This window comes from Octopus sinensis, linkage group LG30 (genome assembly GCF_006345805.1).
Source record: "Octopus sinensis linkage group LG30, ASM634580v1, whole genome shotgun sequence".
Lineage (NCBI taxonomy): Eukaryota > Metazoa > Mollusca > Cephalopoda > Octopoda > Octopodidae > Octopus > Octopus sinensis.
Genome location: NC_043026.1, coordinates 112,501 through 125,386, shown reverse-complemented (window position 1 = coordinate 125,386; position 12,886 = coordinate 112,501). Strand labels below are relative to the sequence as shown.

The 12,886-nt window shown below is 38.1% G+C and overlaps 2 protein-coding genes across 2 annotated transcripts in view; both read right to left on the bottom strand.

The window, feature by feature from the left end:
- The window catches only part of LOC118768578, a 244,238-nt gene that overhangs the window by 221,948 nt on the left and 9,404 nt on the right, over positions 1 to 12,886 (bottom strand). The window lies entirely within an intron of this gene.
- LOC118768583 overlaps positions 11,741 to 12,886 on the bottom strand; it is a 3,036-nt gene continuing 1,890 nt past the window's right edge. Inside the window, exons 2-3 of the mRNA XM_036515367.1 lie at positions 12,644 to 12,807; positions 11,741 to 12,143 (exon numbers count right to left, since the gene is read on the bottom strand). Coding sequence (XP_036371260.1) covers positions 12,088 to 12,143; positions 12,644 to 12,807 — 220 coding nt within the window. The 3' untranslated portion in view covers positions 11,741 to 12,087. The remainder of the gene's footprint in view (positions 12,144 to 12,643; positions 12,808 to 12,886) is intronic.

Below are 12,886 nucleotides of genomic sequence, written 5' to 3'. Positions count from 1 at the left end.
TCTAATCTGTTGCCGGTGTACACGTGAGCGTTCTGATAGTGCGTTTCCCGTCTGACCTACATATATTTCTTCACAATTTGGGCATTTGATGCAGTAAATTAAATTTCTGCTTTTGCAGTTCATATTCGCGTTTGTGAATATTTTCCCGGTTTTTGTGTTTGTATATTGACCGGTATGTATGAATTGGCATGTGCCACATCGGCTATCATTGCATTTAGATACCGTGAATGTTTGGTCTTTGTTGCTAAGGTCAAATTTTGCCTTTGTTAGTAATGTTTTCAAGTTTTTAGGCTGTCTTTTACTAAGCACCATAGCTCGATCCGTGATTACGTCTTTTAATTCATTACTTTGGGCAATGATTGGTAGGTTTGCTTTGGCAATGTTGAAGATGTTCTGGTGACATGGGTTGCGTGTCACTATGAATGGTATGACTTGTTTTCCTCTTCGTTGGGTTGTCCTAAGTTGTTGTATGGGTATTTTTATAGCCCGCTGTATGCCATTTTCTATAAGTAGAGATGGGTATTTTTGTTTGAGCAAAAATTCTCTTAGTTCTATTGGGCGTTTGTTCCTGATATTTGCATCTTCTACAATGGTACAAATTCTTCTGGCTAGGCAGTATGGGATGTTACGTTTTTATGTGGTGGATGGCACGACTTAAAATTTAGGTATTGATGTGTGTCTGTGTGTTATAGTATATATCTGTGGTGATGGTGGTGTCTTTTTTAATTACCATTATATCTAGGAATGGTATTTGGTACTACTCATCTCCTTTGTAAATTGGAGAGATGGGTGTAGGTTGTTCAGGAGGATATTGAACTCTTCCAGAGTATTTAGAGAGTATATATATATATATATATATATATATAGACTTTAGGCTCGTAGCCAATGAAATAGCTGTTAAATTACCTCGATCAATAGAACTTGATCTATTTGTGCGTGTGTATGTGTCTGTTATATATTTACTCTTACTTTTCAGGTGAAACTGGTGATTTATAAAAACCAAACAGCTGTGGTGACTATGATATTTGATGGACGAAATTCAAGATATAATAACTGGTTCAGTTATGCAAACTTGAAAAGTTCTCCATGGGATGACCTATCTTCAGCCAACCCGGGTTATTTCGCATATTTAGGATTTAGGTATGTTATCAATATTTTTTTCTCTTTCACTAGGTAGAGACGTATTGTCGTATTGTGCTAAAAGCACTTTTCTTATGGTACAAATACAAATCTGTTTTTTAAACTCTATATATTTATTCACGATATTTTCTTGATCTCGTTGTGAATATAACTTCAGTCTGAGAAAAGGATTCTATAGACGGCTTTTGGAGCTGTCAATACAGATTCTAATAGAGTGGAATAGACGTCTATATATCATACCTAACGTAGACACACTCCCGATAGGCCAGTTACTGCAATATTTGCCCTGAGATAACCTCTTTTTCTGTCATTGTCCGCTGCTGGAACGAATTTTCGTGTCACCGATATTTATTATTCGAAACAAAGCAAATACATAGGAGATGTTTCCTCAGAGATTATACTACTAAAGTAACAAGTTTATTGACAGTGTGTTTATACTTTAAATATGATACACAAATGGCTATTTTAATTAACTACAGACTAATTCAAATGTGTGCATGGGACACAATGTTATATTTATTAAATGCTTATATTTTCTCATTCTGAAACCCAAATAAGTATTTTTCCAACTCTACAGTGTTCGTCGCTTCCTTATATCGGAAATCGGTGACTGTACGAGGGATGAAGGCTGGCTACAAATAATTGAATATGCAGGAGGATCCTGTGCATATGAGAACCTGGTTCGTTACCCTGCAATTCAATATTCTGATGCAAGCTCGAGTGTCATCTGGAACGACGGTAAGTGATGTTTTCATTTTGTGCTTGTGACTTTCTCTGTGTCGCTTTCCCCATTCTCTCTCTGTCTCTCACTCGCTCACTCTCTCTCTCTCTCTCTTAATGTGAGTAGTAATTGCAGAAGTTATTTTTGTACTTATTGTACAGCAGCCAATCAGCCTTGATTCAACTAATTTATGATCTAAAGCGTTCTGACCGTGACCCACCTGTATGTTTCCCATTACACTTTGTGGAGATTTGGCTGCCATTTCTATTAATATGAGCGAGCGCGTAGGAGGACTTTCCACGATTTATTTCAATTCCTTTGGTTATTGATGTTGTTATTGTTACTTGCAGGTTATGGAATAGCAGACTCCATGGCCATATTCATCAGCCTCAGGCAGCAGGAATATCCCGGCCCATGATATCCATTGACACTATTGTTGTTGTTGTTTTTGTTCACATTCACCCAATCTAGCTGACCACCACTAGTGATGCACACACGTCAAGTATTATCACTTTGAAGTTGTGATTCTCTTTCTGCCTTTCCAGCTGTTGTTGTTGTTCACGTTCAGCCAATCTAGCTGACCACCACTAGTGATGCACACACGCCATGTATTATCTGTTAATAAAGAATCCATACAAATATTCTGTCCAACATCGGTCTTTGAAGTTGTGATTTTCTCTCTCTCTTTCCAGCCGTTGTTGTTATTGTTCCATTTCACGTCTGACCAGATATGTGTGTGTGCGAGCGTGTTTATGTGTGTATATACATATTGTCGTAAATGTCAAACAATTAGAGTGAGTGTTTAACATCGCATTTGTGAATAAATATTCTATATTTGTATTAAGTCTCTTTATGGTTTCACGTGAAGAAAATAGCTTAATACCTCAACAATTTTTCAAGGGGATCAAATGAAGGAACAGCGTTCGTCTCCATTTTGTGTTTTAAACGAAAATGGAGAGAGATAACATGTGATCGGTTTGAAAATTTGTAAGGTATTGCGATATATTCTAAATATTAACAAAAGGTAGACTTATGACACAAACAATATATCACATATCATATATATATATATATATATATATATATATATATATATATTATATATATATATATATATATATATATATATATATATACTATATATACATATATACATATATATATTTACATCTAATATAGGATAGAATTTTCAAAAAAAATTCTCTCAATGGCCAGCATATTGAAAAATAACTTTAAAGTTTAAATTTATAAACAACTTATAAACAAGGGAAAAGAAAAAATTCTAATGCGAAATATGCCGAAAATAGACACATCGTCACTAACCATATAAGCTATTACTATAAGCACGTGTCTCGAAGTAAGACGACAGAAATTTCTAAAAAATTCCGTTAATATCATATCGGTCCCAATTTCAGAGTTAATTCATAACAATTTTTTCCTCGTCAGCGATAAATACCGTAAGAAATAAATGAAATACTTACTTATACCCATGGAAGAAGCAAACATTAAGTCATGAGCATACTTAAGTACCACAAATATATCCAAAATAGAAATTCTCCAGCACACCTCGAGACACGTGCGATCGGACTGAAAACTCTCATAGAGTGAGAGAGTCCGGAAGTGAAGTGAACACGATTTGTCTATTTTCCGCATATTTGGCATGATAATTATTTCTTTTGCCCTTGTTTATAAGTTGTATATATATTATGTATATTATATATATATAATATATATATATATATATATATATATATATATTATATATATATATATAATATCCATACAAAATAAATATAAGAGAGTGAGCCTATAGTGACCACTCTCTTATATTTATTTTGTAAAAATATTATAATATATTAAAATATTATAATAATCCAGGTTTCTCGGAGCACTAGGCCACTTGGTGTTGAATAGATATACTATTAAATTAGTATCTAATTCTCTCACCCTTATTAATTAATATCCATACATATATAATATACATAATATATTAAATGTATATATATATATATAATACGTACAGTTTTATACATATATTAGAGACGATCTAACCCATCGTTTTGTCACTATGGGTTCAATGGAATGTTAGGTAAGAGTCCGATCTATTATGTAACACTGCACACTTCAGAGGTGGCAGTTACAGAATGAAATATGGCGATCATTCACGGTGGTTATAAAGTTTCCACTAACTTCCGTTGTTGATAGCAGTGTTTAGAAGTAAAGTGTCTTGAGTGTGGTTGTCCCAAGAAGAAAGGCTGTCAGCGGTGCAGAATCTATTTGGTTGTGTCTAGGAAGTCATTTGAAAAACGTCATTACAGGTGAAGACCTTGTGCCTGTTGCTATGACACCGGAACCAAGGTCTTCGTAGTGGAAGGCCCAAAAGATTTGAAGATGTCGAGAAAATCCTAGAGAATGCGACGAGGTAGATGCTCGCTATCCTCAGAAATGAGTTCCAGGGATGTTCCTGACGATTGAAACGATGCTTCATAAATTGTGTTGCTTCAGAAGAGAAATACTTCGAAGGAGATGAAATCCTGAATTCCTATGTGTTGTAGTTTCCTCTTTATAGCAGCAGTCCCGATACTTTTTGATCAGATCTCGCATTGTGATATATATGTACTCACAGAATTTAATTAGTCCGAGCTATCCTAACTGTCTAATGAACGGTCACGTGAAAGCCTGGGTCAGAGTTTTCTGAAGGTTTTTCGGTTTTAACAAAACAATGTATATGTGTGTGTGTGTGTGTGTGTGTGGTGTGTGTGTGTATGTCTGTGGGTATGTGTGTGAGGACGAACGTGTTTGTGTGTGTATGTGTGTGTGATATGTGTGCGAGCGTGTTCCTTTTGGTTTGTTTGTGTGTTGTGGCGTTTGCTTCACAACTATTGTTGGTGTGTCTCCGTCCCCGTAACTTAGAGACTCGACATTCCGATAGAATGAACTTCATAGAATAAGTCTTCGGTCGATTTGTTCGAGTAAATTCTTCAAAGTGATGCACATAAATTATTTGTTTATATACGTGTAGGGGAGGGAAATCTTCAGCAGTCACCTGCGAGAGAGCCAGTATTCTTTTAACTCTTTCAAGATGCTCTCCGCCATCTTGCTTAGTTGTATGTGATTAAAACGCCCATTGTTTGTGGGGCCGAATATAGCCCTGCAAGGGGCCAAACAAACACAGACACCCAGTGACAGGCTTCTGGTGTTTCTATTAACAACTTGGAACGAAATGTAAACCGATAAATCAAGAAGGAATGAAAGGAAAAGAGAAAAAGACAGAGTATGGGAAGAATAAGAGAGAGAGAGAGAGAGAGAGAGAGAGATAAAGAAAGAGAGGGAATATAGAGGAAAAGAGCCGAGTTAATGATAGAAACATATAATATTATTTTTATTTATTAGCCACAAGGGGCTAAACACAAAGGGCAAAAACAAGGACAGACAAAGGGATTAAGTCGATTACATGGATCCAGGCGTAACTGGTACTAATTTATCGACCACGAAGGTATGAAAGGCAACGCCGACCTCGGCGGAATTTGAACTTAGAAACGTAGCGGCGAGACGAAATATCTATTTCCTATTTCTTTATTGCCCACCAAGGGGCTAAACACAGAGGGGACAAACAAAGACAGACATAGGTATTAAGTCGATTACATCGAAACCAGTGCGTAAACTGGTACTTTCATTTATCGACCCCGAAAGGATGAAAGGCAAAGTCGACCTCGGCGGAATTTGAACTCAGAAACGTAGCGGCAGACGAAATACGTGTGAAGCATTTCGCCCGGCGTGCTAACGTTTCTGCCAGCTCACATATAATAAGTACTAGCAGTATCGCCCGGCGTTGCTCGGGTTTGTAAGGGAATAACTATAAGGCATTTTTAGAGAGTTAAAGCCAAAAAAATGGAAAAAAAAATGATGGTAAATTTTTTTAGTTAAAAAGGTCGAGTTGCGTCCCTAGACAGTCTGTGGTTTGTGTTTCTGATTCTCGACTCCATGTCGAATTTATCGATTTTTTTCAGAACTGGGGGAACTTTTCAAAATTTTCGCTGCGTTAGTTTTGAATTATGACATTGGGCTATGTGTGTGTCAAGTTTCATCAGAATCGGTTGAAAGCCGTGGTCAGGGTGAGGGTACAACGTAACAGACACACAGAAACACACACAGACAAACTGCCGCGTTTATATAGAGAGATTGAGTAAGTTTAGGAGGAGTGGTAGTGGTGTGAGGTGTTGATGACTTGGTTATAGAAGTAGAAAAGGAGGCAAGAATAGAAAGAGTAGAAGGAAAGAGGAATAATAAGGATAGAAAGAAAAAGAGAGGGAAACAGAACGAACACACAGACACAGTGAAAAAGGATGAGTGAAAACAGTATAAACATATGCAAATAAAAGAAAATACATGAATATACATCAGAGACACGCACACTTAAAAAGGTGTACACCCCGTCTTAAACTGCAGTCTGAAACTGGTGATGAACCTGTTCGTTTTATATTCCGCCATTCGTAAGCAAGTTAAAGGGATAACGTTAAGTATATTAAAGCCAGTAAAGGCGGCGAGCTGGCAGAAACGTTAGCACGCCGGCCGAAGTGCGTAGCCGTATTTGTCTGCCGATACGTTCTGAGTTCAAATTCCACCGAGTTCGACTTTGCCTTTCATCCTTTCGGGGTCGATAAATTAAGTACAGTTACGCAGTGGGGTTGACCAAAATTGAGAGTATGACAGAAGAAGGCTTGCTCTTCCTTCCGTAGAAGAAAAAATTCAAATCGGACCATGTTAACAGCAAAAATTATTTACATAAAAGCAGTACAGTTCGAAACTTGAGCTTCAACAGGATGCAAGGGAGATAACTAATGTTAATAATTTGTCTAATGGAAAACCGCCCATTACTCGAGCAAATCGACACGGGACTTATTCTTTGTAAGCCGAGTACTTATTCTATCGGTCTCTTTCGCCGAACCGCTATGTATCGGGGACGGAAACACACCAGCATCGGTTGTCAAGCGATGTTGGGGAGACAAACACAAACACACACACACACACACACACATATATATATATATACGACGGGCTTCTTTTAGTTTCCATTTACCAAATCCACTCACAAAGCTTCGGTCGGCCCCAGGTGCCAAGCAGTGGGACTGAACCCGGAACCATGTGGTTGGTGGTAGTAAGCTACTTACCACACAGCCACTCCTGCGCCTATAGTATATGTATATTATAATGTTAATAAATTAAGATTAAAACATGAAATTGTAATTCTCTCTATCCTTTTAATTATCTATATTGAATATATGTGGAGGCGCAATGGCCCAGTGGTTAGGGCAGCGGACTCGCGGTCATAGGATCGGCGGTTTTCGATTCCCAGACCGGGCGTTGGAGTGTTTATTGAGCGGAAAACACCTAAGCTCCACGAGGCTCCGGCAGGGGATGGTGGTGATCCCTGCTGTACTCTTTCACCACAACTTTCTCTCTCTCTCTTACTACCTGCTTCTGTTGTACCTGTATTTCAAAGGCCGGCGGCCTTGTCACTCTCTGTGTCACGCTGAATATCCCCGAGAACTACGTTAAGGGTACACGTGTCTGTGGAGTGCTCAGCCACTTACACGTTAATTTCACGAGCAGGCTGTTCCGTTGATTCGGATCAACCGGAACCCTCGTCGTCGTAAAGACGGAGTGCTTCCATCCGATGCTCCGGCAGGGATGGTGGTGATCCCTGCTGTACTCTTTCACCACAACTTTCTCTCTCTCTTACTACCTGCTTCTGTTGTACCTGTATTTCAAAGGGCCGGCCTTGTCACTCTCTGTGTCACGCTAAATATCCCCGAGAACTACGTTAAGGGTACACGTGTCTGTGGAGTGCTCAGCCACTTACACGTTAATTTCACGAGCAGGCTGTTCCGTTTATTCGGATCAACCGGAACCCTCGTTGTCGTAACCGACGGAGTGCTTCAAATTGAATATATTACCCTTTTTAGTTTTGATAAATCTTTCTCTATCATATGGGGTATTTAACTGAAGAACCGGTGGAAAATGGGATGTTTTCGATCCCCTTAAAGGAAACTGGTTTTCCTAGAACTGAATATTATATTTGAAAATGGAGAATATTTGGCATCGTGATATTCTCGAGCACGTGCACAAAAATGGTTCAGCCTGCCAAAGGTATTCATGCTAACATAGTTTCTACATCACGTGATGCCGCTCCAGTCGTGTCAACGGTGCAAAATTGAGTAAATAGAGGAGGTACCGATGAACTGGCCGATACCCCAGCAGAAGTATCGCTACATAGATTGGAAAATATAATCGTGGACGGTTATGGTTATGTACAGACGGAGGAACGAAGGGAACGAATAGCCAGGACCGCCATGTCCGGAGCGTAACCAAGTAATTACTAATAAGAAAAAGTGGATTGTAGTAATATATATGTGAAAAGCACCGACATAGAGCGAAAAAATAAGGAATTTGAAAGGTGCCATAAGAATAGGATTGCCAGCTGAACGTTAGCTGGAAACATCAAGGGTGTGGCGATTGACAAGGAAAGGTATAAAAGGTTGAAAGGACTATGTGAACCCTTTGGGGAAAGAAATTTAATTTGAGCAACTACCCAAAGAAGATAAATACGAGGAATTAATACCCCTAATGAATGGTAATAGAGGAGTCCTTTAAAAAGGGAAAAAGAGAAGAAAAAAATAAGAAAGAAAAAATGAAGGAAATAGATTTTTTTTAAATGGGAAAGAAAATGCAAAAAGAAAAAAGAAAACTAAAAAATTGTCTAAATTAACAGTTAAATGGTACTGCTTGTGAGTGGGGCTCCTGCAACCATTCATCTTTCATTATTATATAATAGTCATGCTCATTCGTTTTATGTTTATTGTCCCCACTGTGGTGTTGTGTCTGTCCTTGTAGTGTCCCCTCCGTGTTAGTTGCCGAGTGCCTAAATAAAGAATCAGAGTTGGGCTCATGCAGCCATTTCATCAGGATCGATTTCATTATACATTTTTTCATTTTGCGTTCGCTGCATATTTTTTGTCCCCATTTGTTGTGTTCTGTCTGTCCTTTTGTTGTCCTCTCTCTGTTAAGGCCTGGGTGCCAAATAAAGAAAAGGAGAGTCGGTGAGCTGTGTAAAGCCGAGAGTTGCGTATTGTCGAGTGTAAGTACAAGTATTGTGTGTCTTGAGTACAACGATTTGCGAGGACGTTATTTATTATCTCGTTATAGGATCTTTACCTTTTGACCTACAGATTTAGAAAATAATTTTTTCGCAACTAAACACTTTGAAACTTCGGACACTGATAGAATGTGTCATATAAAACATATTTTACTCTCAGCATTTTGGAGAAAAACTTATATTTACGAAGTTATTTCACGTTAAAGTTGTCGTATTTCGGTAACTTCAACCAATCAATAACGTGTATTCAGCTGAATAAAATTACTGTCGTTGTTCTTGTTTATTGCCAAATAAACACACGCACCATATCTTCGCTCTTCACTCGTTTACTACTGTTCTTATTCTAACTCATGGCCATTATCCATTAATCTTCATCATACACGTGTGACATCTACAGGAAAGACTTTCCGTCCTCGTGTGTGTTCCTTCTCCGCTTAGACTAAGACTTACATGTAGAAAGGCATTCGTCAATGTGGATTTTCTCATAGTTCGGCATTCGTACACAATCGATTTAAATCCTTCCTAGTTGCCATCTCAAAAGATACCTCTTCATTTAACATCAATTAATCACGTAAGCACTCTTGCCTCTATCAACATTTCCACGTGACTTGGTTATCGATTTCGAAACATTGTAACAAGAACAGTTTTCACCAACTTCTCCTGCGTGTTTCTACATGTATCACAGAAATTATCAGTGCACTTTTTAATTACAAACAAAAGGCATACACACACATTGTTTAACACTGTTTGGCTTTGATTGGTGTTAAATGCTATAGTTAATTATCCTTTCACTGGTTCCAAGTCACAAATATTATATACATGTATATATATATATATATGTATATGTTGCACATTGTTTGCGTGCATTCTGAGATGAATCAATGATGCATAAACATGGACCAGAGTGCGCATCTGTTTAATTTGTGTTTTCGATATGTATTGCAGTTTTATGTTTATGCATTTAATTAGCGACCTTTCCGACGAGCTATAGAAATTAATTAATCAATAAATTATTCATTAAATGATTATTTTGTCTTTAATAGTGAAACCCTTGAGTATAAGGTTTACTATATTTTTATTCACTCAAAGTGTTTACTTGATTACAAATCAACGTGCTTTAATGTAAGAATATTCTTTCGTGGTTTTAGACTTTGACTGCTATTTTTAGCATGTAAGAAATCCACATGATACTTATCACTCCGCGTATATTTCATATACTATTATATTTAAAAGTATTTATGTCTTCTGACTGTAAATTCGCATGCTCACAACTACTAAATAATTATTTGATAATTTTTACTCTTGTAATTACAAAGTTACTTATTTGCTTACCAACCACTTGGTTCCATGTTCAGTCCCATTTCGGGGCAACTTTCGCAAATATCTTCGAGTCTGGCCGACCAAAGCCTTGTGAGTAGGTTTGGTTGGCGGAAACTGAAAGAAGTCTGTTGTATCTATCTATCTATCTATCTATCTATCTATCAATCTATCTATCTATCTATCTATCTATCTATCTATCTATCTATCTATCTATCTATCTATCTATCTATCTATCTATCTACTATCTATCTATCTATCTATCTATCTATCTATCTATCTATCTATCTATCTATCTATTTAATCATATTATTGAAGCATTAATGCTACCATTTTATTCATGTTTAGAAAATATTCTTTTATTCTTCTACTCTTATGTTTCAGTCATTTGAACGCGGCCATGCTGTGGCAGCTCCTTTAGTCGAGCAAAACTGCCGCAGTACTTATTCTTTGTAAGCCTAGTACTTTAAACCGCCAAGTTGCCGGGGCGTAAACACACCAGCATCGGTTGTCAAGCGATGTTGGGGGGACAAACACAGACACACAGACACACACTCAATATATATACGACGGGCTTCTTTCACTTTCCGTCTAGCAAATCCACTTAGAAGACTTTGTTTGGCCTGAGGCTACAGTAGAATGCACTTGCCGAAGGCGCCACGCAGTGGTATTGAACCCGGAACCATGTCGCTGGTAAGCAAGGTACGTCTCTCACAGCCACTCCTATCTTAACAATTTTTCCAGCCGATCACATGGTTTTTTTCTCCGTTTATGTTTATAACACAAAATGGAGGCGATAACTGTTCCTTCATGTGATGGCCTTGAAAAATTGTTAAGATACAACGATCTTTCATGACCTGAAACCATTGGTAGCTTTAATACAAATAAAGAAGTTCACACACACACGCACACAACAACACACACAACACACACACACCAAACACACCACACACACAACACACACATGCATATTTATGGTCAGATGTGACCTGGAACAATAACAAAAACAGTTCTGTCCCTGGAGAGAGAGAAAGAGAATTACAACTCAAAAGACCGATGTTGGATGGAATAGTTTGGCATAGCTTCGTTTTGAGTAGACGAATGAAAACAAAATATTCGTTAGTTTCCGTGAGCACGTGTTGTCTTGCCAACTGCGTGTTTTTTCTGATTGACGTGTCGAAGAGGAAGAAGAAGCTAATGAGTGTATGATTGTGTGAGTTTGTTCTTGTGCGCGCGTGCTTGTTCACGTGTGTGTTTGTGTGTGTGTGTGTGTGTGTGTGTGTGTGTGTGTGTGTGTACTATAACTGAGATGGCTTTTTCGGCGTCGATCTCGTTTTCTTTTTGCAAATTTACAGATTTTACTTACGCACATGAAGCAGGTGAGAAGAAATACGCAAGGCTTTTATATCTACATTCCACACCCATAAATACATAAAAACAGAACAAGCACTCACACACACACAAAAAGAAGCATGCACACACACACAGACGTAGGTCCATTAGCTTCCCCTTCCACTTCGACACGTCAGACAGAAGAAGCACGCAGTTGACAAGAGATCACGTGTTCACAGAAATTACCGAAGAAGCCTGCTTATAAATTGTCGACTCAAAACGAAAGATCACCAATATTTTTTATGGATTCTTTATTAACAGGTATTACTTGACCTATGCGGATCACTAGTGGTGGTCAGCTGGATTGGATGGGTGTTAACAACGACAACAACAATAGTATCAATGGATATCATGTGCTGGGTTAGTTCTGCTGCCTCAGGCGGATGAATATGGCCATGGAGTCTGCTAATGCATAACCTGCAAGTAACAAATAAACACATACAACACAAAAAGACATTCAAATATATCGTGGGAGGGCTTTAAAGGTGGTCACTCGAATTACTAGAAATTGCAGCCAAGTCTACACATAGTGTAATTGGAAATATCCAGGTGGGTCATGGTCAGAACACCTTTGATCATAAATCAGTTGGATCAGGCTGATTGGCTGCAATTACTACTCACATTGAGAATCGATTTATTTATTGGCCACGCAGGGGCTAGACACAGAAGGGGCAAAATATAAAGTAGTGCTTCTCTTTTGGGGAACAAGAGAAGGAGAGAAAAAAGAAGTGTCTAATTCCGATCAAAAGGGATCGTGAAAAAAAAAGGAAAATGGGGCCGATCAATAGGGATCGTGTATAGATAGATAGACAGATAGCTAGACAGGGAGATTGACAGACATATAGATAGGGAGAAAGAGAGAGAGAGAGAGGGGGAGACAGAGACACAGAAAGACATAAAATGGAAGCATCACTTACCGTTGTTCCAGATAGTTCTCGATTTTGCATCAGAATAACGAATTGCAGGGAAGTGATTCATTTCATCATATGCACAGTATACTCCAGCTTCGTTTAGGGCTAGCCAGCCACTCTCAACAGAACAGCCACCGTTGTGGTTCGTTATATAGAAGCGACGTACACCGCTATAAAGTTGGAGAGAAAATCGTTTGGGTTTCAGAATGAGAAAATATAAACATTTATTAAATATACCATTATGTTCGA